General features: G+C 43.9%; 1 protein-coding gene across 1 annotated transcript; it reads left to right on the top strand.

The window, feature by feature from the left end:
* Positions 1–1,955: 1,955 nt before the first annotated feature.
* On the top strand, positions 1,956–22,312 carry KLHDC1 (kelch domain containing 1). Its single transcript, XM_059850710.1, has 13 exons — positions 1,956–2,167; positions 4,439–4,509; positions 5,885–6,002; positions 6,583–6,701; positions 8,124–8,202; positions 9,028–9,111; positions 9,913–9,996; positions 14,424–14,482; positions 16,162–16,274; positions 16,716–16,788; positions 20,179–20,263; positions 20,981–21,033; positions 21,358–22,312. The coding sequence occupies exons 1-13, from the start codon at positions 2,066–2,068 to the stop codon at positions 21,530–21,532; spliced, it is 1,215 nt and encodes a 404-aa protein (XP_059706693.1). The 5' UTR covers positions 1,956–2,065; the 3' UTR covers positions 21,533–22,312.
* The last annotated feature ends 935 nt before the right edge of the window (positions 22,313–23,247 follow it).

Genomic DNA, 23,247 nt, shown 5'->3' with positions numbered 1-23,247 from the left:
ACAGGTCTCAGCTATTTTGGCAGGAAATATGATTCATTTTTTGTCACAGGCATGCAGCTAGGTGCAAATTATAAGCCCAATTCTTATATAAGTACCTTCATTTGCTAAAATTACTGCTTATTCTCCTTCTAAGAAAACCTGATCCTGCCATTCAGCTCCTGTCTCGCCACATGAAGGAAGGTGCACCTGGAGAAGGGATGTGCCCCTTGTCCAAAAATAATTTTCTCTAAAGCTATGACCAGCCAGGGAATGCAAAGCACACTCCTACAGCATCCTGCTGGATTTGGGGGCTCTCTTAGCTTTCCTGGAGCCTCCCACCAGAGATATAAAAGTATTCCAGCGTGAGCTGCAGCCTTGTGTTCCACTGAGCCATCTGCAGCTCTGCAAGCCATGCTCAGATCTTTGTCACCTTCTGTGGCTTTGCTGGACAGAGAGCCCAGTGCTCCAGGATCAGCCAGCGTGGATCGACCTGGATCCATGGAATTGTTTTGTTACACTGACAAACAGCCCATTTCCAGGTCTGTCACTGCTCCACTGGCAAAACCCCATCTCCTGGGACAGCACATTGCAGCTCTACCTGACCCAGAGATCTGTGCATAGAGTTTGTCTGCTTCCCATGGCTTTCTTACCTCTTCCAAATGCTGACTCCTGCATTTTAACCACCATCCCAATCCACCATCAGTACCTTGCCTCATTCTGAGTTCAGGGCAAGTGCTGATCCCTGTGTCACCACTGAGAGAATACCTGGAGCTGTGCCAGGGCAGGTTTGGGTTGGATCTCAGGGAAGGTTCTTCCCCCAGAGGCTGCTGGCACTGCCCAGGCTCCCCAGGGAATGGGCACAGCCCTGAGGCTGCCAGAGCTCCAGGAGCTGCCAGGGATGCCCAGGGTGGGATTGTTGGGGGTCTGGCCAGGGCCAGGGGCTGGGCTGGATGATTCCTGTGGCTTCCTTCCAATTCAGGAGAGTCTGTGATTAATATTACCAGTTTATCAATGTGAGTAATTAACATCTTCCCTCCTAGATCCAGCAGAGGAATGGTGTGTCCTACTGTCACAAGAAAATCCTGACAATTATTTTCTGGTGCCCTTTTATAAGATGCTAAAGCACATATTTCTCCCAAGTTCTTCTACTCTGCTATTTCTGAAGAGCTGTACCTGTTTTATTTTGAATTCCATTAATTCCAGCCAGACACAGCGTTCAGCTGGAACTGACTCAGTTGTTGATAAAACAGAGTAAGAACTGGAACTGTCCAGCTGTTTAATTAATATCAGCTACTATTTCATGGCTGCTGTTTCTGGCAGGAGTGTGGCTTGTCTCACTTTCAGAGAGACAGGGAGTTCTGCTGTGCTTATCACAGAATCCACAGGATCATGGAATGGTTTGGGCTGGAAGGGACATTAAAGCCGATTTCATTCCACTGCTGCCATGGCAGGGACACCTTCCACTGTCCCAGGCTGCTCCAAGCCCTGTCCAAGCTGGCCTTGGACACTGCCAGGGATGCAGGGACAGCCACAGCTGCTCTGGGAATTCCATTCCAGGGCCTCCCCACCCTCACAGGGAGGAATTCCTTTCCAATATCCCACCCATCCCCGCCCCCTGGCAGTTTGAAGCCGTTCCCCCTTGTCCATCACCCCATGCCCTTGCTCGGAGCCTTAAACCCGGTCCCGCTTTGGGACCCAGCTCCTCCTTCCCTTCTTGCCCTGTGGTTTACGTTTAGCTCTCCTATTCCCAGTGCTTCTTTCCTCCTCTCGCGCCCATTATTCACATCCTCCCGCATTATTCACATCCTCCCGCACGGTTTATTCCGCCTCACGCCTCAGCCCGGCACTGCTGCCCGGCACTACTGCCCAGCACCGGGGGCAGCGCGCTCTCCCCGTCCGCTCCCACCCCGACGCGCGCCGGGTGCCGCCCCACACTTTGGACCCTCCTCGCTTCCCGTCCGCCCCAGGGGAGCGACCGGCGGCGGAGCCGCAGCTTCACCCGGAGGAGGCGGTGGCGGGACGCGAGCCTTGAGGCGGCCGAACCGCTTCCTCCTCCTCCCTCCTCCTCCTCTTCCTCCCCCCCAAGATGGCGGCGGACCCCGCGGATCAGTTCTGCGTGGCCGAGGAGCGCAGCGGCCACTGCGCCGTGGTGGACGGCAACTTTCTCTACGTGTGGGGAGGATACGTGGTAAGGCGGGCGGGGGAGCCGGGAAGGAGCGGCGGGAGCGGGCTCGGGGAGCGGGGAGCGGAGCCCCGGGCGGGGCAGGGGGGGTCCCCCCTGCGGCCCTCAGCGCTCGGTGGGCGCCCGGGGCTGTGGCGCGGGCGCTGATTGGCTGCGGCGGCCGCGCGCCGTTCGAATGGCGGCGGGAGGCGCTGAGGGGACGGCGCTGAGGGGACGGCGGGGACGGCGCTGAGGGGACGGCGGGGACGGCGCTGAGGGGATGGCGGGGCCTCTCCGATCGCCTCGTCCCGCCAGCCTTTCCCTGCGCGATCAGCGCCCTCCTCCTGCCCCGCTCGCAGCCGCCCCGTCACGGAGCACGTGTGGGGAAGGGCTGGTGGAGCCGGTTCGCTCCTTCCAACCCGCCCTTCCTTCGCTCCTCGGCGCGCAGAGCGCGTCTCCCTGCAAGCCTCGACGCTGTCATTTGTGGCTCAGTTTTTCCGGGCTGTAATTCGTGTTCTCGCTGCTGAGTCCCTGTGTTTTTTATTTGTTAGTAGTTGTGTGGTGCTTACAGCGCGTTTTCTTCCCGTAGAAAGCGCTGCTGTCACCTCAAAAACGAGCTGGTGGCAGGCTGAAACCCACCCACAATTTAATTTTATTTTTTTTTTCATAGAAAGAAACTTAGGTTCTGTCATAAGTAAGTCCTTGTGTCTTTTAACTCTATGAATACAACCCAAAAGGGAGCTAAGAATGATACCACGTCAAATACACCCACTTAGTTTTACCTGCCATTTTTCTGTTTATATTTATCTGTTCATCTTGTCTGTTTGTGCACATTGGCCATAAAATTGAATTGGTGTGATTCCTGGTCTTGATCAGGTGGAAACTGTTATTTCTAGAAAGATAGTTCATATTCTATTTATACTTTTTCATGGTCTAAGGTAACTTTAGAATGTTCAAAGCTTGTCCTTCTGTACTCAAGCAAAGAACTCTAGTGGGAAACTCCTGGATTGAAACTCAATAATGCTCTGTAGAACTAAATTTCCCCATAACCACTTAAATCTTTAGTTGTTGTAATGCTCTGATCTTTAAAACTGAGGTTGAATTAATGAGCACAATGTTTTCAAAGGTTTTCTAATAAAAAATTGTGGGTTCATGGTACATCCAAAACAGACAATGTTTATGAAGTTGAGCAGATGAACTTTGCAGGTGTTCTTGGTAGTATTACGTATTTATCTCTTGAAAGTATTATGAAGATTGTTGCTCTGTGAGCAGCCCTTTACACAGATAAATCATTTTTCACCTGTTGCTGCTGGACTCCTGCCCAGCAAACTTTATTTTTGGCATCAGTGTGTTTGCTCAGAGCTGGTTCAGGAGCAGGTGCTCGACCTCTGACATCTCCAGATTAAATTGAGACAACTTGTGCTCCTTGCAGAGGCTGCCAGGGTGTGTAAGAGCAGAGCAGAGGTGCCTGGCAGAATAAATTACCAAAACCAGGATGTACCTGCCTGCCTGGCACCTTTCAGAGTGAGAAATTCACAATAAAACATCATGTGAAGGCAAGTCATCAATATCAGTAACTGGATTGTCACTAAATAAATTTCAGTTTTGTATTTAACTTCCTCCCCTTTGTTTAATTTTGAGCCAGTTTTTATTTGTTTACTGACTCTGACTGTTTACTCACTGCCAGGCTTTCATTTCTCTTTGGTGCCAAGGCAGTAATTAATGCTGTAGTTGTTACTCACCACCAGTACTGCATTGTTTTGGGCTTCCTCTCCTGTTTGTTGTTTTTCCTCATCATTATTTCCCAAATTATTTATCTTGCTTAGTGACCTCTGTTCAGGACTCTTCATAAATCTTTTTTTTCCACAGAAGAATTAATTTTCTCCTTTATATTTGACACCTTGGCCTTTCAAGTTACTGCTGCAAGCAACTTCTTGTGTTTTCAATCTGCTTTTTATGTTCTGTTTTTTATTTTTTCACTATGCCATGGAAACACCTCCTGATAAAAAGTATCTAAATGAGATTTAATTCAGGAGCTTCAGATCTGGTTGATGTTGCTCCACATCTTTTCTTGGCAAAATGTGAAGTTGCTCAGTCTGTGCCTTTATTGAGAGGTCCTGAGGAGGAATGAGTTGTTTCTTTTTAAAATAAATTCATTTTCTGATCAGAACAGTAACACTGGGGTGTGACTTCTGGTTTCCTTGAGATCATTCAGTGTTGCTGACTAACATGGCTTGGCATTTCAGGTGCAAACACAAAAAGCAGAACTGATTGAACATTTTCATGTTCCCCTTTCAGTCCATTGAAGAAAATGAAGTTTATCTGCCCAGTGACGAGCTCTGGATCTATGACATGGACAGTGGGCTGTGGTGAGTGGCACCATTTGGATTAAGTTATTGCCTAAAGCTGATTTTTGTCACTGAGCTGCAGGGAAAAGCCTTCAGGGACGGTGGTCATGTTAAATAGCAGGTGTTAAATGTCAGCACTGAGGGACAGAGCTGGGCTGGCAAATGAACTCCAGGAAACTGAAGGCTAATTCATGATTGCCAGCAAGGGATTGCTGGGAGTGGTTGGCTCCAGGCTCTGCTAGCACAGCTGCATTTACCTGCCCGTTTATTTTGGCTCAGGTTTTTTACATTCACTTTTATGTTAGAACAGTTAAACACTGGCTACTGGGGCTCTTGATCCAGTTACAGTTATATGTTTATTATTTTTGCTATTAATTCCATGTACATTGCAACTCAAAAATAACTCAGAGCTTCCCCTTTTTCTCCTTCCTTCCACTTTCTTTTTTTTCCTCCCAAAAATAACTCAGAACTTGCCCTTTTTCCTTCCACTTTGTTTATTCCTGCCTTTTTTCTCTTTCCCTCCACTTTCTTTTTTCCTCCCCTTTTTGTTTCCTTCTCCTCCCCCTTCTGTTTGTTTCCTTCTTCCTCCCTTCTGTTTGTTTCCTTCTTCCTCCCTTCTGTTTGTTTCCTTCTTCCTCCCTTTTGTTTGTTTCCTTCTTCCTCCTTTTTTTTGTTCCCTCCTCTCCTTCCCTTCTCCCTCCTTCTCCTTCCCTTCTCCCTCCTTCTCCTTCTCTTCTCCCTCCTTCTCCTCTTCTCCCTCCCTCTCTTCTCCTTTCCTCTCCTGCCCTGTCTTCCCTTCCCCCCCATTTCTTTCCCCTTTCTCTCTCTTGCCCCTTTCCCCCATTTCTTTCCCTCTGACCATGATTTGCTGGCCCTTTCCTGTGGGAAGGGCTGCCCAAAGCCTTTCCCACTCCCTTGGTTTTCCTTGCTGTGCTCCCAGGGATCAGGAGGGGGGTCTGGGTTGAGCAGAATTTTCCAGGTTCTGTTTAAGCAGGATCTCCTGGCCTGCCTGAGCTCCCAGCACAGCTCCACTCTGAGAGAGCTGAGTGCAGGCTCAGCACAGCCTCACTTTTCCATTTCTGACATCCCAGCAATGCCAGAGTCTCATTCCAGGAGTTCCTGGAGTTAATAATATTTCCAGCTTCTGCACGATTAATATTTCAGCTCTACTGAAGCTCTCCTAATGTGAATTTCACCTCATCCTTTAGAAACACACAATATCCACCTGGAAGTTCTCTTCCACCTCAGGAGCCCAACTTCACCTGCAGCTCCTGCTCCTGCTTATGGCCCAAACTGTTTCTTCACCTTTGAAGTCTAAAAATTCTGAATAAATCTGGGGTTGTTACATTTGGGCAGATTGGAAGGGGTTTAATGTATTTTATTTTCATTATTGCAGGACAATGCACCTGATGGAAGGGGAGTTACCCACCTCCATGTCAGGCAGCTGTGGGGCCAGCATCAATGGGAAGCTGTACATTTTTGGGGGATTTGATGATAAAGGATACAGCAATAGGGTATTGTAGTCTTTTTTGTCCTCATAATATTGTATTTTAATCAATACTAATACTGACCTTGCTGTTTATCTGGTGTATTTGTGTTTGAATTAAAGAGAAATTTGAGGAAAGGCTTTATTTTTTAAAAACCTTCTAAATTTATGCCACTGCTTTCCCAATTGGTTTTTTTTAAATATTCTAACAACCTTAACTGAGGCTAATCTCTGAATATCACTGTTTTTTTGCTCTTTGATAGCAATTCACTGCTTTAAATGGTCAGGTAATAATTAAGGTTAAAATAGAGCTACCAGCTTTCCTTGTAACTGAAAACTGAATTAACAAAATAGATGAAATCAGTTGTTTAATCATTGAATATAAATAAAGTCAGAGTTGACTCCTGACTAGAAAATCAGTGAAATGGGGCCTCTGGTGAAACTCTGCCAGTTCTCCCACTTTAACTTTGTTTTTGTGGTGTATTTTCCATTTTAAACTCACTGCCAGTTCCTCTTTTACTTCCAGCCTTCTGGGGGTGCTGGGTTGTTTTTTCTGGTGGTGATTTGTGTTTTTCTGAAAACATTGTCTTTTTTTCTTTCCTTTCAAGCTTTATTATGTCAATTTGAGAACAAAAACCGGAACCTACAGGTGGAAAAAAATCACAAATTTCAAAGGTCAACCTCCCACACCTCGGGACAAACTTTCCTGCTGGGTGTACAAAAACAGGTACAAAAATATTTAAAATATTAAAAATATTTAATTTGTGTTAATTGCAGAGAGAAAGGGTTAAAAAGTGATGAGAACTCAGGTTTGGGATGGAGGAAACTCTGATTTTTAGCTTGACTTGCTGGGGGATTTTGTGACAGCTTGGTACCAGAGTTTCACATGTGAGCTGAACTAATGGTAAATAAATGGGGAGCTGAGCTAATGGTGAATAAAACCCCACTTTAGGAGAGGGCTGGGATATTTAGGGTAAATTTGTGGAATGTTTTACACTTTAAAAATCAATCCTGCATCTGTTATATGATTTTAACCCATTAAAAACAGTATAAAATTACTTTCTCTGCAATATTCATTATTTTAAGCATTAAATTTACCTGCAATCAATCCATTTAGTGGATTCCCAAGGATTTTAACAGCTGACAGAGGCATTTCAGGGATTATCTTTATCTTGCAAGGACTGAGTCAGCCTGGACATTTGTGTTGCAAGAGTGACTAAGTGTGTTTAGAAAACAGAAATACTCCAGATTTTCTGTTTGTTATGGACAATGTCTGGATAATGAGGCAGGGGTGATCACAGCAGGTGCCCTGTCAGTGATTTATTATTAAATGTGTTACAAACAAGTCAGAATGTGACTTATAGTGAGCATTATCAGAGGGAAATGATTTATCTCTTTCTGGACTCCACACCTAAAGAGGTTTTGCCTAAGCTGTGCAGTGCCCCTGGGTGCCAGATCCTGGGTTTGTAATTCTAATTGAACTGCTAGAGATAGGAAAATACAGATATTTGAACTCCCTAGCTGTTAACACAAGATTATTCAAAACTAAATGCATTTATTCAAAGTATTGTGTCACCTGCTGGGAAAATCACCTGGTCTAGATGATAGAATGGAACCTTTGGATGTAAAAAAAGATGATTTGTGAGTGTCCCTTTCCTGGGTGGAATATTGGGCTGGGAGGTGAGGGAGATTCAGCAGTGCTTGGTTGAAAATTTTCATTTTAAGCTAAAAAGAGAGTTTTTGTGTCCCGTGGGACAAAGCTTGGGAGCAATTCTTGCCAAAAATTGGACACAGAAAACAAAAAATGCAGCAGGAGCACAGGAACTTCACTAGGGAAAGGCAGAGAAGGAGGCATATCACTGTCCTGGGTTTTATTTCCCATTTTTGCCTGAAACAGCACTGGAAATCAACTTCTGGGGAGAGGAACAGAGACTTTGAGGTGTCTTGAATAATTTCCCTGTGTAGGTTTCAGTCAGGTTTGCTGAGGGCTGTGACCTTCACCTTGTTTGGGTTTGCATCATCAGGTGCAACACAAAATATCCTCATTGTTTGTATCTCTGCTAGTGCAGCATAACCCAAAATATTCATGATTGCAGCTTTTTCATTTCCACCTTGTTGACAGAAGAATGAGCTGGTTTTGTTGTTGCAGGCTGATTTATTTTGGAGGTTATGGCTGCAGGAAGCACAACGAGCTCAGTGACTGTTTCGATGTCCACGATGCATTTTGGGTAAGAGATTTGCCCCCATTCCCACTGATTGGGGAAAAAAAAAAAAAAGTTGAGCATGAAAATCTGATTTTTCTTTTATTTATAGCATCAGCAGAAATGCAAATTTGGAGTCTTTTTTAGGTTTGAAATTCCAGATAGTGCACATTGGGAGTGGTGGTTGTTCCACACATCCCAAATTCCCAGTGCTGGCCTCGGAGTGCAGTGAATTAAATGTTGTCAAAGCAGGAAAATGCTGGATTTTAATCTGAAGGCATATTTTAAAGCTGAAAATCCTGGAAAATTTAAATGGTTTTTATAATTAATGTAATATTTTTTATAATTTATTTCTTTGAAGTAACATTAGGGAATTTATAGCTTCCCAAGTCTACCTGACAAATACTCTGAGTTAATTTATTGAGTTCATTTTCCAGAAGGATGCCTGGATTATCAACTTCCCGACAGTCATTTCTTACAATTAATACAAAGATGACTGAGCAGAGTATTGACAGGAAGCTCCTGACATCAAATAATTGGTTTTTTTACAATCTCTTAATTTCTCAGTGTGTTCCAATGAAATTTAGAAGGTGAAATTTGCTGCAGTGTCTGATGTTGGGGCCCAAAGCCAATTTTCAGGTGTCCCAGCCTGAACATCCCTGGGTGCTGCTGACCTTCAAGGGAATCTGAGCTGCTGCAGCATTCTTAAAAATATCACCACACATTTCCATGAAATTGCCTCTCTTAGTGTATTTTCTGTTTGGACAGATCCCTCCCAGGTTTGTGTCCTTCACTAAGCAGCAAGATTTTAAAATAAAATATATCTTTTTTTTAATTTCTTCTTTTTTTTAGGAAGGACAGATATTCTGGGGCTGGCACAATGATGTTCATGTTTTTGATACAACCACACAGACTTGGTCTCAGCCAACAATTCGAGTGAGTGGATTTTGGTCTCACATCTTGACACAATTGGGATTTTCCTGACTTTTGAATCATTATTGTGCTCTAGAAATTGGGGACACCTCCCACTGTCCCAAGCTGCTCCAAGCCCTGTCCAGCCTGGCCTGGGCACTGCCAGGGATCCAGGGGCAGCCATAGCAAATCTGGGAATTCCCAGTTCCCAATCTCCCATCCATCCCTGCCCTCTGGCACTGGGAGCCATTCCCTGGCTCCTGTCCCTCCATCCCTTGTCCCCAGTCCCTCTCCAGCTCTCCTGGAGCCCCTTCAGGCCCTGCCAGGGGCTCTGAGCTCTGCCTGGAGCCTTCTCCAGGGGAACATTCCCAGTTTTCACTGGAGCAGAGGGGCTCCAGCCCTCTGCAAATCTCCCTCTGTGTCTAATTCCCATGGATAACTCACAGATAACAGGAGAGCTCTGCCTTATTGAGATGAAAATATTCTCTAAAGTTCATAAACCCAGGTGAGTTCATGTAAGAACTCAGCAGAAGTTGTAGATTTTAAAGAGTGTCTGGCAGCTTTTTATGGTCTTTACAAGAAGTTCTAAAATCCCTATAAAACCAAATGCAAAATGTAAAATTGCCATTGCCAAGTCAAAGCCAGCTTTGCCACCTTCAGTTCTGATTTACACAGGGAGGACTTTTTGGCACATGGATAGAACATCAGATTTTAAGATGTGACTTCCAGGGGTTTCAGTAGCAGTTCCTGATGGTTTGTAGGTCAGAAAATAAAACTGCCCAGGAGATTTTCTGGTGTTCTGAAGGATTATTTTGGTTCTTCCAGGGTGGAGATCCACCTCAGCCTCGAGCAGCTCACACGTGTGCTGTGCTGGGAAATAAAGGTTACATCTTTGGAGGACGAGTGCTGGTAATTCAATATTTTCTTAGCAGTCATTTTATTCTCTTGGCAGTTTTTTTTTCTTTTTTCTTGTCATTTTGTAGTAAGAAAAAAAAAATCCCAAATGTTTTTGGCCTAACCTGGATGTTCAGGCCTCTGTATCCAGGATGCTGCTTGTCATCACCCTCTACAAAAAGAAGAATATTTCTGTCTGTAATAGTAATGATTGGCCAAAAAAGGTAAAACACAGATGATTGTGTGGTAAATAACAGATTTGAGTTGGCTTTCTCATTGAATTTTGCCACTTTTTACACCTAAGTGACTGAAATACAGATGTCTGGAAGAGGTCATAGACAAAAGGATGCAATCTGTGCATAAAGAATTGAGGGTTGGATTGTGGCTGTGTAATTTTTACTCTTCCTGACTCTTTCTAACTGAAAAAAGCCATGGGCACCACCCCCCTGATTAAAGCAGGGAGATACTCAAACCTCTCAGCAACACTTGGAATTTCTCCAGTGCTAATTAAGGAGATTTTCTCCTCAGTTCCTCTCTGCTGAAGCATTGATGTGAGAAACAGATCCTGTAAGGCAAGTTAAAAACCCTCCCAATTTCAGTGACTGTGCACTCTTGTGTTTTATTTTAATTGAAGTTTTTAGCTCTTTTCACTGCAGCTGATTTAGAACCTTTAATCCTACTCAGCTAGAGGATGAGCCTGGATGTTTTCTATCTCCAAAGTTGACAGTGAAGAAGCTTCTGAGAGCCCCCAGTGCTGTGTTCCTGTAGTTGTGCTCTAAAAAAAGAGAAGGAATTAGTTTGGGAATGAGCATATTCCAGCTACTCCTTGGAAAGTTGCCACAGCCTCAGCCCTGTATTCCCAAATCCTGGTGCACTTTGTTCCCCATTCCCTGATTTTCCTGCTGGAACATTCCTTTGGCTAATCTGCACTCCTTCCACTCCTGCTGCTCAGAGTGACCACACCATGTCCAGCCCCTTCCCCACCTGCAGGAAGTTTTTTATTTAAGTGCCTTTCCAGAGCAAACAGAAAAGAAAATAATTAAAATGGATCCTGTTTGTTCCTGCCATTATGTGACCTTTGGTTCAGGATCTCTGGAATTGTTCCTCAAGCCTGAGAGAGCTGCACTCAGCACCTCCCAGAGCTGTAGGTTTGGCAAAAGGGTTTGCAGAGAACTGAAGGAAATCAAGAGATTTGAGGAGAGTGGAAAATCAGGGTTATCCACGCCCTGGGTGAGCCCTGGCCCTGTCCTGTGTGCTCACAGCTGACCACAGCCAAGTCCTGCTCCTCCTCAGGGAGCTGAGAGGGATAAACCCCAAATGTGGGGATGTAAAGGTCCCTTGGATGATCTGGTCCTGCCCTGCCAGTTCCTCCTGAGCCCCTGCAAAGCCTCCTTCCCCCAGGGCTCTGTCAGGGAGGGCTCTGTGCCCACCCCGGGGCTGCTGCACTCTTGAGCTGCCCCCTAACCCCAGCTGGGGTCCCATGCAGCCTCTGCCACTGAAATTCTGATTTAGCTGGAGCTCACCTGCCATTCCTCCACTGCCCTCAGAGGATTTGCCCTCAGGCTTCTGTTTAACTCTGTTTGACTACAGCATTCTGATCTTAAAAGGTTTTTCTCTTCAGCTTCCTTAAAAACTTGCTAAATTTCAGTGAAACCACTTGGGAACCCGTGTCAGAGAAGAGTGAAATTGTGGAAAGCTGTGTTTAATTCTGTAGGAGAGCAGCAAGTGTAATTTCCACCTTGGTGATTATTATTGATCCATTTTCTGTCCTAGAAATAAATGGAAGGAAACATAAAAAGGTGAGGGAACATTCAGTGGGGCTTGAGGAATTAATGTAAGTCATGGAAAGAAAAAGCTAAAGACAGCAGAAAACCACTAAATTTCCTGACACCAGGAATAATTCCTCCCCAAAGGATGAAGTTTTGCTTTTCTCCAGAAATTGAGGAGCAAACACGGGGTTGCTCTGCTCCTCCTTCTCCTTCTAGTTCACCATAATACAAATCTTCCCAGGGAAAAGGCTCTGCAAGGAACCAGAAAGGGCCAGGAAGTGTCATGAGGCTTCTCCTATTCATCTTTCTGGGAGGAGAGGGCACCTTTTTCCAAACTTGGAGCTAGAACTGGTAAAAGAAGATGATGATGATGATGGTGATGATGATGATGAGAATCAGTTGTACCAGGAATCATTTGAAAACAGGCTCAGAAGTGTTATGTGGACTCAGTTCCTTCAGGTAAGCCCCTGGAAAAACAGAAATGGGAGAAAGTGGGAAGGAAGGAGAGTTAGTCCAGAAGTTGATGTGAGTCTTATGTTTGATTTAAGCAGAAAAGTTTCGTGTTGAGAATGAAGTAAATAAACCAAAGTCTTTGCAGCAGCTCTTCACACATCTGGTGCCTTAATGTAAGCATGTTTCTATTTCCTGTCAGCTAAGCTCAGAAGATCCATGGAGCTGCAGTCCTTCTCTTGGCAAAGCTTGGAGCTGGAATAGCTTTTGATTGTAAATCCAGGAGGGAGAGCTGCAGAATTCCCTGTCCCACAGGGAGCTGGGAATAATGTCACCCTTAAAGCCTCTCGTGGTGCTAATCCTGAGACCAAGCAGCTCCTGCCTAACGTGCACTGGGCTGCCAAGAAATCAACTTGCCAGAGATAAGCAGAGTGTCTCAGGAGCCCTTGGAGCTCCAAGGGAAATTCCAACCCTCTTAGGAGGCTTGGTGCTCTTAAACCAATTAAAAATCATTTGAGGACTGGCAGCAGGATGATGAAATAGAGCAGGAAAGAGAAATCCATGAGGAGCTGCAGGAGAGCTGTGTGGCAAGTGCTGGTCCTGGAAACCTGGGTGCTTCCAGCTTCCCAGAGGGGTTGGGTAGAAAGGTGCTTTTATTTGTTAAAGGTCTCAATCTTGGACAGTTGGTGGTGTTTTGAATTCAAAATGAGGTTGCTGTAATTCTGCATCTGCCCAGCTGTTGAATCATGAGAATGCAAAGATTTTTTGATTTCCCAGGGAGCAGGAAAGAGAATCTCTCCATCTTCTGCCTAATGCCCAGGAAAGGAAAGTCAGCGAGGAGGTCTTGAACAGGATCCTCTTGAAACCTTAATTTTCACCATAACAGCAACTTTCTTTGATAGATATCCTTTACATCAAATTGTATTACTCAGCATGATTGAATATTCCCAGTGGTAGAGGCCAGGATGTTGGGTTTGCCCCCAGAAGATCCCAACTGCATTTTGCTTTCAGCTTGGATGGTTTGATCCCCTCATGCCCTTCAGAGGCACCAGAAGGAGTAGGAAACTGGAGAGAGGTGTCATGGAAGACAGATCTGCTCCCCTGGCTGTCAGCTGGACCACGCTTGGTTGTTTTTAGTCACCCTCTTGAGGGATGAAATGGCTCAGGCAATGCCCCCAGCCCTCACAAGCTGCTTGTCCTTATCCTGTGTCCCTCCCCAAAACGCTCTCCCCATTCCTTTCCCAGCCCAGCAGGGTTAGCAGTGCTTGGCAGAGGAGGCTGTAGCATTCCTGAAATCCTTGCTGTTCCCTGGAATCCCTGAGAGACTTGCCAGAGCTCTGCTGGGCAGCTCTGGAGGTGCCTCAGCCTCCCTGCTGGGGTCCAAGCACTCCTTTCAGCCTAGTTCTGCCTCAGAGGATCTGCAAGCTGGAGAAAAGCTTTTTCTAATAGATCTATGGACTGCCCAGGGAGAAAAGGAGTTGGAAGGTAAGGCAAGAAACATTTCCCTACTTCCCAGATGGTTTTTGTAGTTCCCAGGGGAATCACAGCTCCCAGGCAAGCAGAGAAATCCTTTTGTCAGCTTCTCCACCACCCCAGGCAGGCAGAGACTTCTCCATCTCAAGCCCCAGGCAGATAAGCACGAGGAGAGATTTCCCATTTTATTTGATGGCAAATGCTAAAGGGTCCTAACACCTTGCTGGTGGTCACTTTGTGAAAGGAAAAGAGGGCAAAGCACAGATGAAGGACATTTCTGGGAATACCCAGAGTACAGCACTACCAGGATACTCCAAGGAGTAGTGACCAGACAGGAGGATCCAAACTTCTGATCACAGTGCCAAGGAAAATAACAGCAGGCAACAACAGGAGAGTAAAACACCTTCTGCATTGCCCTGCCAGGAGTTCTGTGGATGGAAATTAAAAACATTTGCAGGAACTGGATAAATCCCACAAAGTTCTTCACTTTTAGAAGCTAAAATTGGCCCCATAGTGCTGTTGCATGACTGGAATTATTTCTGCCAGGCACTTTCCTGAGTGTTGCATGGTTTTTGTGAGGAGAAAAGCTTTTCATCTGCCACATAATTCACATTTATATTAAGGCAAGTGGGTACAGATTTCTTCAACCTATTGGTACTTGGAATATTCTGTCCCAGGAAGGCCTCACTGAAATATTTTGTTTATTGTTTCCTTAAATAACCCGAGTGGGATTTTATTTCTTTGTTTTAGCAAACCAGAATGAATGATTTGCACTGCCTGAATTTAGACACTTGGACTTGGTCTGGAAGGTAGGTTTGCTTTTGGAACACTTAAAACTGAATTTAGAAGATGGAAACATATTGTTGAATAGTTCCAGAGCTATTGCAGGAGGAGAATGAGGGTTTGGGGACTCCTAACAGCTGCTGGTTGTGACTTCAATGGAATTGAATTTTCATAGTGGTTACTGAGCTTTTCCTGCTCTGCACCAGAGCTTCCATGGTGCTGTTTAAAGCACAGCATGGAGTGATTTAACACCCTCATTTTCAGCCTGGCTCCATTTATCCAGATGGAATTCCAGGTTTTGGGGCTTTTTGAATGCTGGGTTTACTGTCTGTAGTTACAGCACAAATTGGGAAAAGGTCTCTTCCATAAAAGGCCATGAAATCCTCAAAAAATGAAGATTTTTCCAAAATTCAACTTATTTCCATATTGTGATCCAAGAAAAGCTCAGAAGATTTATCCATGATTTAGTATAGTGTATATATATTTATATATATTTATATATTGGATCACTGTAAATTTATATATTAAATATATAAATATTTATCTCTTGGATCACTGTAAATTTAGGAATTTTCTGTTCAGCTGTTGCAGCACCTCTGCAAAGAGGTCTTTGAGAGACTGAAAAAAATATTTAAGACTAAAAAACAAATTTAAGATATTGGGGGGAAAAAAAAAAGAGTTTTCAGTATCTGCTGCTGTTGGCACCTCACAGGAGATAAAGTGTTTGTATTTATTCATTATTATTTATTCCTCTGATCACAAAGGGAGCCAATAATTATTATTTATTCCTCTGATCCTGTAATTATTCATTAATAGATAATGATTTTATTTACCAAACAGTCAAGGTTTATTTTCTTACTCAACTTTACCCAGCTTTCTTAAGGAATTGCATAATAGGAACCTGCTAACCCAGGATTGCAAAATCCATTTCAGCTGCCCCTGCCCAGAAGTTGCTTTCTCTGCCTTGAGCTCTACTCAACTCATTCAATATTTGGTTATTTCTGGTACTGGGATCTTTTCTTGTGCATGAAAATTGAAATTTGATGAGTTATCAGTATCTGTTTGATATTTTTTTAACCATCAAAAAGCCTAGGCTGCCCCATGGACAATTTTAGAAGCTTCTTTTCTTCACTTGGATTCAAACAAATTTTGCAGCTTGGCCTTGAGTGCCAAACTGAGCAGGGCACTTTTGCAATCCCTGTTGAATAATCTCTGATAAACTGGTTTTTGGCATATCAGGATCTTTACTGTTCACATTCTCAAGCAAACCCAACTAAACTAAAATCAATTTCAATACAGCTCAGCTGAAATAGATTTCAAATGAGCTTTTATCAATAATAAGCTTCCATCTGTTCTGTACTTAGGAATTCCCCTCTTGACTAATACTTCTTTCAAAGCCCAGCTTGAAGAGGTGGTAGCTTTTGGATCAGAGGTAAAACCACAAATCCTTGTGCCATTTAAAATCCTTTTCCTTGGAGTGGAGAGCCTGGAGCCCCTCAGGATTCATCAGTTTGATCTCAATTAACTGTTTCCCTGCGTGTACATGGAATTTATTTGGGTATTTAATCTCTTTTTTCACTGGGAAAACACCCAAGGCGGTTCTAGGACAAACTGAAATTTTCTGCCAAATAAATTTAAATTAAATCATTAAACAGTTTCAGCATTGTTTGAAGATTTGGGGTTTTTGTTTCTTTGTTTCCCCCAGGATTAATATCAGTGGAGAGAAGCCCAGAGATCGCTCCTGGCACACCCTGACCCCCATAGGGGAGGACAGACTTTTCCTTTTTGGAGGACTAAGCTCTGATAATGTTCCTTTGAGTGAGTAATTGAGAGTAAAAATGTCATTCTAATTCTCTTGTGCACTTCAGATCACACAGACAGGGGTGGGATGGTTGATAGGAGCTGCTTCTGTAGAAAAGGCAGCTTGTTTCCTTGAAAAAAAACCAAAATTGGCAAAAATAATTTGAAGATAAATAATATTTTCACAGATAAATCCACTGGGAGCAGATGATTTTCTCAATTTACCCAAAAAAAGGGATTGGGTGTGTTTTAACTCCAGATTTCAGTGCAGGGAGGGTTCTGAGACAACATTAAATCACAGGTGTGAAAGATGCAGCTTCATGAAGTGCTGATATTCCAGATACCTAAATAAACATACTCTTGGAGCTGCTTGTGGGAATAAAAAGCTGATTTTTTTGTCCCAAAACCCCATTAATGAGCATAATAACAATAATAATAATACCAGTTCTCCAATTGCAGGTGATGGTTGGATCCACAGCATTGCCACAAATGGATGGAAGCAGCTCACCCATCTGCCCAAGAGCAGGCCCAGGTACAGACACAGAAATCTTGGCTGCTGAAATTGATTCCTTTTTCAAAATGAACCCATTTTTAAAGAATATTTTAGAATATGAATGCAGTGTGGTTGGATAGTTTGCTTTAACACCTTTTTTGCCTTCATACCTTATTTTTAATTTGTGTATTTGATGCTTATTTGCATGAAAAGATTTTTTTTTTTTGTGGTGAAAGATCTGGGTGTCCAACTGACCTGGTGCTCTGTAGCCAAATTATTTTTCTATAAAAAACCCATAAAAATTGGAGGAATAAATAACCAAGGAGAATAATAAAAGTTTATTAATATTTATAAATTATTAGAAACAGGGGAGGAGAGACCATGAAAAACTTGATTCCTCTTTCGGGGTTCCAAAGCAAAATGGATTGTGAACCCAGTGTTTGAAGAATTATCTTTGTTTCTAAGTTAAAAACTATTGAACTGCTTTGCTCTGGATAGTCAATATTCAGATTTTCATTGAATTCATTCCCTACATTCACCCAGGAACTCCCAGCACAATTTTATATCATAATATCTATCACAATGAGTTTTTATTACAATATTTCTATCATAATATAGCACAATTTTATATCTTTTTTTTCTGATACAAAAATGTCCAGTTCTGCTCTGCTCCCTGCCTTGTTAGTGAAATATCTTCACCTTCATTAATTTTCTTCCTGTTTTATCCTGTTCTGGGCTGGCTCCTAAACACAACAGCCACAGCTAAACCAACTTTTCTGCCTTCTACCCTTCAAACTCTTCCAAGCCCAAATAAACTCAGCCCTCAGCCTCCCCAAATACTCAATTTCTGATCAGTGATATATTTTATGATATTTCAGGACTGAGGAGTCTTTAATCACAGCACAGCAGGAGCAGCCAGGGCTCTGGGCTCAGTTCTTGAGTCTCCCAAACCTTTCCTGGGCTGGGATTTTTCCTGGGATGTGCTGGGAGGGGCAGGGATCCCTGAGCCCCAGGGGGTTCCCAGGGGGGGTTTGGGGTGTAGGGCTGAGGAGCTTCCCTGAACCTAAACTTTTCTAGAACTAAAGGCCTCCCCTCCTTCAAGCAAAGCCCAAAACCTCCTGGGTTTTTCCAGCAAGTCCCAGAACTGTTAGGGTTGGAAGGGACCTCTGGAGATCCCCCAGTGCAGCCCCTGCCAAGGCAGGGCCACCTGCAGCAGGTGACACTGGGATGTCCAGGGCCCTTTGGGGTGGGTCAAAGGAACCAAAGGCCTGTCCACACACTGAACTGCTCAAGTGTCAGGTGTTTGTACCAGAATTTTATTTCCTGCAGGATCTCTGCAGCTGGAAAAGCTTTAAATCAGTTCAGTTGCTCTTCAGATGCAGAGCAGTGAGACATCCATGTGTACTTTTATACATTTCTCTTACTTTGTAATGAAATTGATCAGGGGCTTTTCCTGATGCTTCTGCAACTCTGATTCCCTCCCTAAATTCTATAGAGAATCATTTCCTTCAACCTCCATTTTTAGCAATTTCTAAAGAATTGCCTTCTCAGGTGATCCTGAATTGGTAGAAAATCCTGTTCCCCTCTCTGTCCACTATTTTAGTTTTGCATGCTGGGTTGAACTAAAGAACCAAAGTGTTTAACCCTTGGATTCCCACTGTTTTCATTCCCAAGATTGGTAGAAAATCCTGTTCCTCCCTCTGCCCATCAGTTTTAGTTTTGCATGCTGGGTTGAAATAGAGAACAAACTGTTTAACCCCTGGGTTCCCCATGTTTTCATTCCCAGGATTGGTGGAAAATACCATTCCTCCCTCTCCCCATCAATTTTAGTTTTGCATGCTGGGTTGAAATAAAATACAAATTTTAACCCCTGGATTCCCCATGTTTTCATTCCCATAATTGTAGAAAATCCTGTTCCTTTTCCTGTCCATCAGTTCTATTCAGCCAATGTTTTGCATGCAGGGTTGAACTAGAGAACAGTGTTTAACCCCTGGATTCCCCATGTTTTCTTTGCCATAATTGGTAGAAAATCCTGTTCCTCTGTCTAGCCATCAATTTTAGTTTTGCATGCTGGGTTGAAATAAAATACAAATTTTAACCCCTGGATTCCCAACGTTTTCATTCCCATAATTGTAGAAAATCCTGCTCCTCCCTCTGTCCATCAATTTTAGTTTTGCATGCTGGGTTAAAATAAAGAGCAAATTTTAACCCCTGGATTCCCCATGTTTCATTCCCAAAATTGTAGAAATTCCCATTCCTCCCTCTGTCCATCAATTTTAGTTTTGCATGCTGGGTTGAAATAAAATACAAATTTTAACCCCTGGACTCCCAACGTTTTCATTCCCATAATTGTAGAAATTCCCATTCCTCCCTCTGCCCATCAGTTTTGGCTTTGCATGCTGGGTTGAACAGAGCCCAGGTGTTGAACCCCTGGGTTCCCACGTTTCATTGCCATGTGATGCTGTTGCTGTGGTGGAAGAGCCCTGTGTGATTGAATAACGTGCTTTGTTAGAATGTTTAGGTGATAAGTTAGAGCAGCCCATGGGAGGCCAGGAGCTCTCAGGCAGTAGGAAAAGCCTCAGGTTTCAAGCTAGGATGTCACCAGAGCCCAGGCAGGAAAGGCTTCCCCGTGTTCTCCGTGACCAAGCCCAGATTTCCCTAATGCAGAGCAGGCAGAGACAGATCTGTCACAGGTATGAGGAAGGGAAAAGGTGAGGTACCTGCTAAGGACTGATGAGAGAAAGTGGGGACGTTGATTTTTGCATGAAACTTCAGTGCTGTGTTTGATTTTGCTTCAGTGGCTCTAAAGTCCATCAGCCGTGGTGATGGAGCAGAAAAATCTGATCATGAAAAATAAAATCCCCACCAGGGGTGGCTGCTGAAGGGGCAGGATCTTTCTGAAAGTTCTAAAGTCAGGCTTTGCTTTTGTGGGGTCTTTATGATAAAACTTCCTTGGTGTGCTGGAAGTTACTGACTCACAGCAAGGGATCCCAGAATCTCTGGGGGAAGGGTCAGACTGGAACAGGAGAACTGGAGATCCAAGTGCTCAGGGATCTGTGTCAGCACTGAGAACCCCCCCACGAGAAAATTGTACTTCTGAACCAAAGAAAGTGGAAAATTGCAAAAGGAAAAGCTTGGCAAAAGCTTGGTTTGTAAAGCTGCCAAAAAAATTTTCCACTGTGGTGATAAATAAGACAAAGTTTATGTGCCCAGAATACAGAAAAGTCAAATAATGACAAAATATATTGGTCTGTATGAAAGTAACTCTGAGCTGGGGAGTTACAGTGCTCTCTTATTTTGTATTATTAAACAAACAAGTAATAAATTTTAAGGTGTTCTTTTTTACCTCTGAAATCATGGTTTTGTCTTGCTGCTAACACCCAGGTCCTTGTTGCTTGGGCACTGACTGTGTTTGTGTTTGATTTGCAGGTTGTGGCACACGGCCTGCCTTGGGCAGGAGGGAGAGGTGATGGTGTTTGGGGGCAGCAAAGATGATTTGCTTTTTATGGACACGGTCAGTAAACTGAACAATAATCCCATCACTGGGATAATGATAATTAATATCAAATTATGGAGTGGATTTGGCTGGGAGGGGCCTTAAAGTCCATTGAATCCACCCCTGCCTGGGCAGGGACACCTCCCACTATCCCAGGTTGCTCCAAGCATTATCCAGCCTGGCCTGGACACTTCCACAGATGGGGAGTTCAAAACCTCTGAGCAAATAAATAAATAAATAATATATTAATGAATATATTAATTGAAGAAAATGAATTGAACTAGGAAGAAAAAACTGCAGCATCACCTGGTCTCTACAGGAAAACTTCAGTATATAAATACATTAATTTATTTATTTTAATTTTTTAATTAAAATCCATATAGGGCTTTAATTGAAATAAAAAAAAGAAAAAGAAAGCAGATTGAATTTGCTCAAAAACCTTGTTCATATTGGTAACTGACATCATTACAAATTACACACCACTGAGGAAATTATTATAATTTACACACCAGAGATTATAAATTAATTATAATTTACACACCACTGAGGAATCCCCACCTGAGGCTTTCTTGACTGACAGAATAAAAAGGAATTTGTAACTGAGATTCTTTATAAATAGTGGGTCAAGGAGAATATTTCTAAATCGTGTGGGAATAAATGTGACACGAATGCAGAGAATTGCTGGGGTGGAGAAGTTGTTTGCCATTCCAATGGTTCTTCTCTTCTCTTGCTCAGGGTCACTGCAGTGACTTGTTGATATTTCAGACTCAGCCTTATTCCCTGCTCAGGTGAGTTGGAGTTACAGAATCCCAGAATGGTTTAGGCTGGGCTTGAATCCATGGTGTTCCATGGGCAGGACACCTCCCACTGCCCCAGGTGGTGTTCCTGAGAAATTGGGTGAAATTCCCAATTAATTTCCTCCTCAGGAAATACCTGAGCCCTTCAGTGTGTGATGCTGCACAGCAGTCGAATCACTGGTGCTGTGTAATTCCCTGCACCTGCAATTAACACCTGTAATTAAGGCCCATCAGCTTTTGCTAGGTGTCATTTGTTAGAATATAAATCATTTACTTCAATTTTCTTTTTTTTTTTTTTCTATTTCCCTTCCTCAGGCTGTGTCTTGACTGCATTGGGAAGAATGCAGCTCTCTTGGAGAAGCAAATTCCCTGTTTGCCACCCAAACTCCTGCAGGAAGTGCTGAAAAAAATCACTTTTTGGGCTGCCATGACCCACAGGCAGGAGAGGAAAGCTGAGACTGAGAGACAAAGCCAGCTGCACTCCACATGAGGCAGGGCAGGGAGCTGCTGGGACACCTCAGAGGGGTTTGTTCAGAGCTTGTGCTCTGCCCCTGCAGCTCTGAGCTCAGCTGGCTTTCTGAGGGAAGTTTGACAACAAATCCTTTCTGTGGGAATCTCTCGTTTCCTGCCTTATGGAAAACTGATCCAACTTCATTTCTAGATAATTGTTCACCTCTGCTCTCGTGGTTCTGACCACACAGCCCTCACAACCTTTTGTTCTTTTGGAAGGGGACATTTTGTTCTTTTGGAAGGATCCGTTTCAGCTGGATAAAATATGGTTTGAGTTTAAAAACCCTCCTTGGCCTTAACCCCCATCAGCCTTCCCAAAAAGATAAATTCACCTCGGTGTCTTGGGGACGTTCACACTTTGTCAGTCTTAAAGGTAACAAATTTACCACCCCTAAATGTTGGTTCCACCAGGCTCTGACTGAAATCCAACCCTGGAGCCCCACACCTCACTCCAAGTGGGAAAATCCATCTGGGAATTGTGGAACTTGGAAGAAAAAGCTGCAACACCACCTGGTCTCTATAGGAAAACTTCAGTTCATCACCTGGTTTTACTGTTTCTGTCATCAGGAAATCCTTTTGGAAATAAGTTGTATATTGTATTTTGGATGTGCAAAGTTTATATTTCATTCTTGTTAAAAAACAACAACAAAGTTGCTTATTTATTGTTTAAAAAAAAAAGCAAATGCAGTACTGGTTATTTTTCTGTTTCAAATATTTACTTAACAGGAGCACAGTCATTAAAATTTTCTAGAGAGTTGAAGCAAGAGGCATTTGGACACATTTTTGATGGTTTTAAAGTCTGTAAAATTTAATTATTTGAGGAAAAGAGGTTTGGGGGGAGCAAATTCCTTTCAAAGAGGAGGTTTTGTGACTGGTTATTTTAACAGCCTCATTTTATGTGCTGAACTCCCCCCTATTTTTGGGGGAGGGGGAGTTCAGGTGCCCCCCAAGGTCTGATTTTGGGGGTTTGGGATTGACTTGGTGGATTCAGCTGCCTCCAAGGTTAATTTGAAGGGTCTCAGGTGCCCCCCAGGGTTCAGTTTTTTGGCTTCAGGTGCCCCCAAGGGTAATTTTGGGAGGGCTGAGGTGCCCCCACGGTTAATTTGGGGGTTTCAGGTGCCCCCAGTGCGAATTTTGTTGGGTTCAGGTGCCCCCAGTGTGAATTAACAAGGTTCAAGGCCCCTGAGGTTAATTTTGGGGTGATTCTGATGCCCCAAGGTAAATTTTTGGGGTTGTTCAGCTGCCCTCATGGTTAGTTTTGCTCCCAGTGTTGATTTTGGGAGGTTCAGATGTCCCCAGTGTGAATTTGGTGTGGTTTGGGTGTGCTGATGTTAATTTTGGTGTTATTCAGGTGCCCCCAGGGTGAATTTGGGGTAGTTCAGGAACCCCCAGTGTTCAATTTGGAACGCCCGTGTGCCCCTAGGGGGAACTCTGGGGTTGTTCGGGTGCCCTCAGGGTGATTTTGTGGTGGTTCAGGTGCCCCCGGGTGAATTTTGGGGTGCCTGGGTGAATTTTGGGGTGGTTCAGATGCTCCCGGTGTTAATTGTGGGGAGGTTCAGGTGCCCTCAGGGTGAATTCTGGGGTATTTCAGATGCTCCCAGGGTCAATTTTGGAGTGGTTCAGATGCTCCCAGTGTTAATTCTGGGGTGCCCGGGTGCCCCCAGGGTGAATTTGTGGGTGCTGGTGCCCTTAGGG

The sequence above is a fragment of the Haemorhous mexicanus genome, chromosome 6 (genome assembly GCF_027477595.1).
Source record: "Haemorhous mexicanus isolate bHaeMex1 chromosome 6, bHaeMex1.pri, whole genome shotgun sequence".
Lineage (NCBI taxonomy): Eukaryota > Metazoa > Chordata > Aves > Passeriformes > Fringillidae > Haemorhous > Haemorhous mexicanus.
This window is presented reverse-complemented; position numbering and strand designations above follow the sequence as displayed.

Excerpts from the sequence above, each read along its gene's own strand:
- KLHDC1 (XM_059850710.1), top strand. The coding sequence starts at position 2,066 with ATGGCGGCGGACCCCGCGGATCAGTTCTGCGTGGCCGAGGAGCGCAGC. Across the intron at positions 8,203-9,027 it reads ATGTCCACGATGCATTTTGG|GAAGGACAGATATTCTGGGG; the intron begins GTAAGAGATTTG and ends TCTTTTTTTTAG. Across the intron at positions 9,112-9,912 it reads GGTCTCAGCCAACAATTCGA|GGTGGAGATCCACCTCAGCC; the intron begins GTGAGTGGATTT and ends TGGTTCTTCCAG.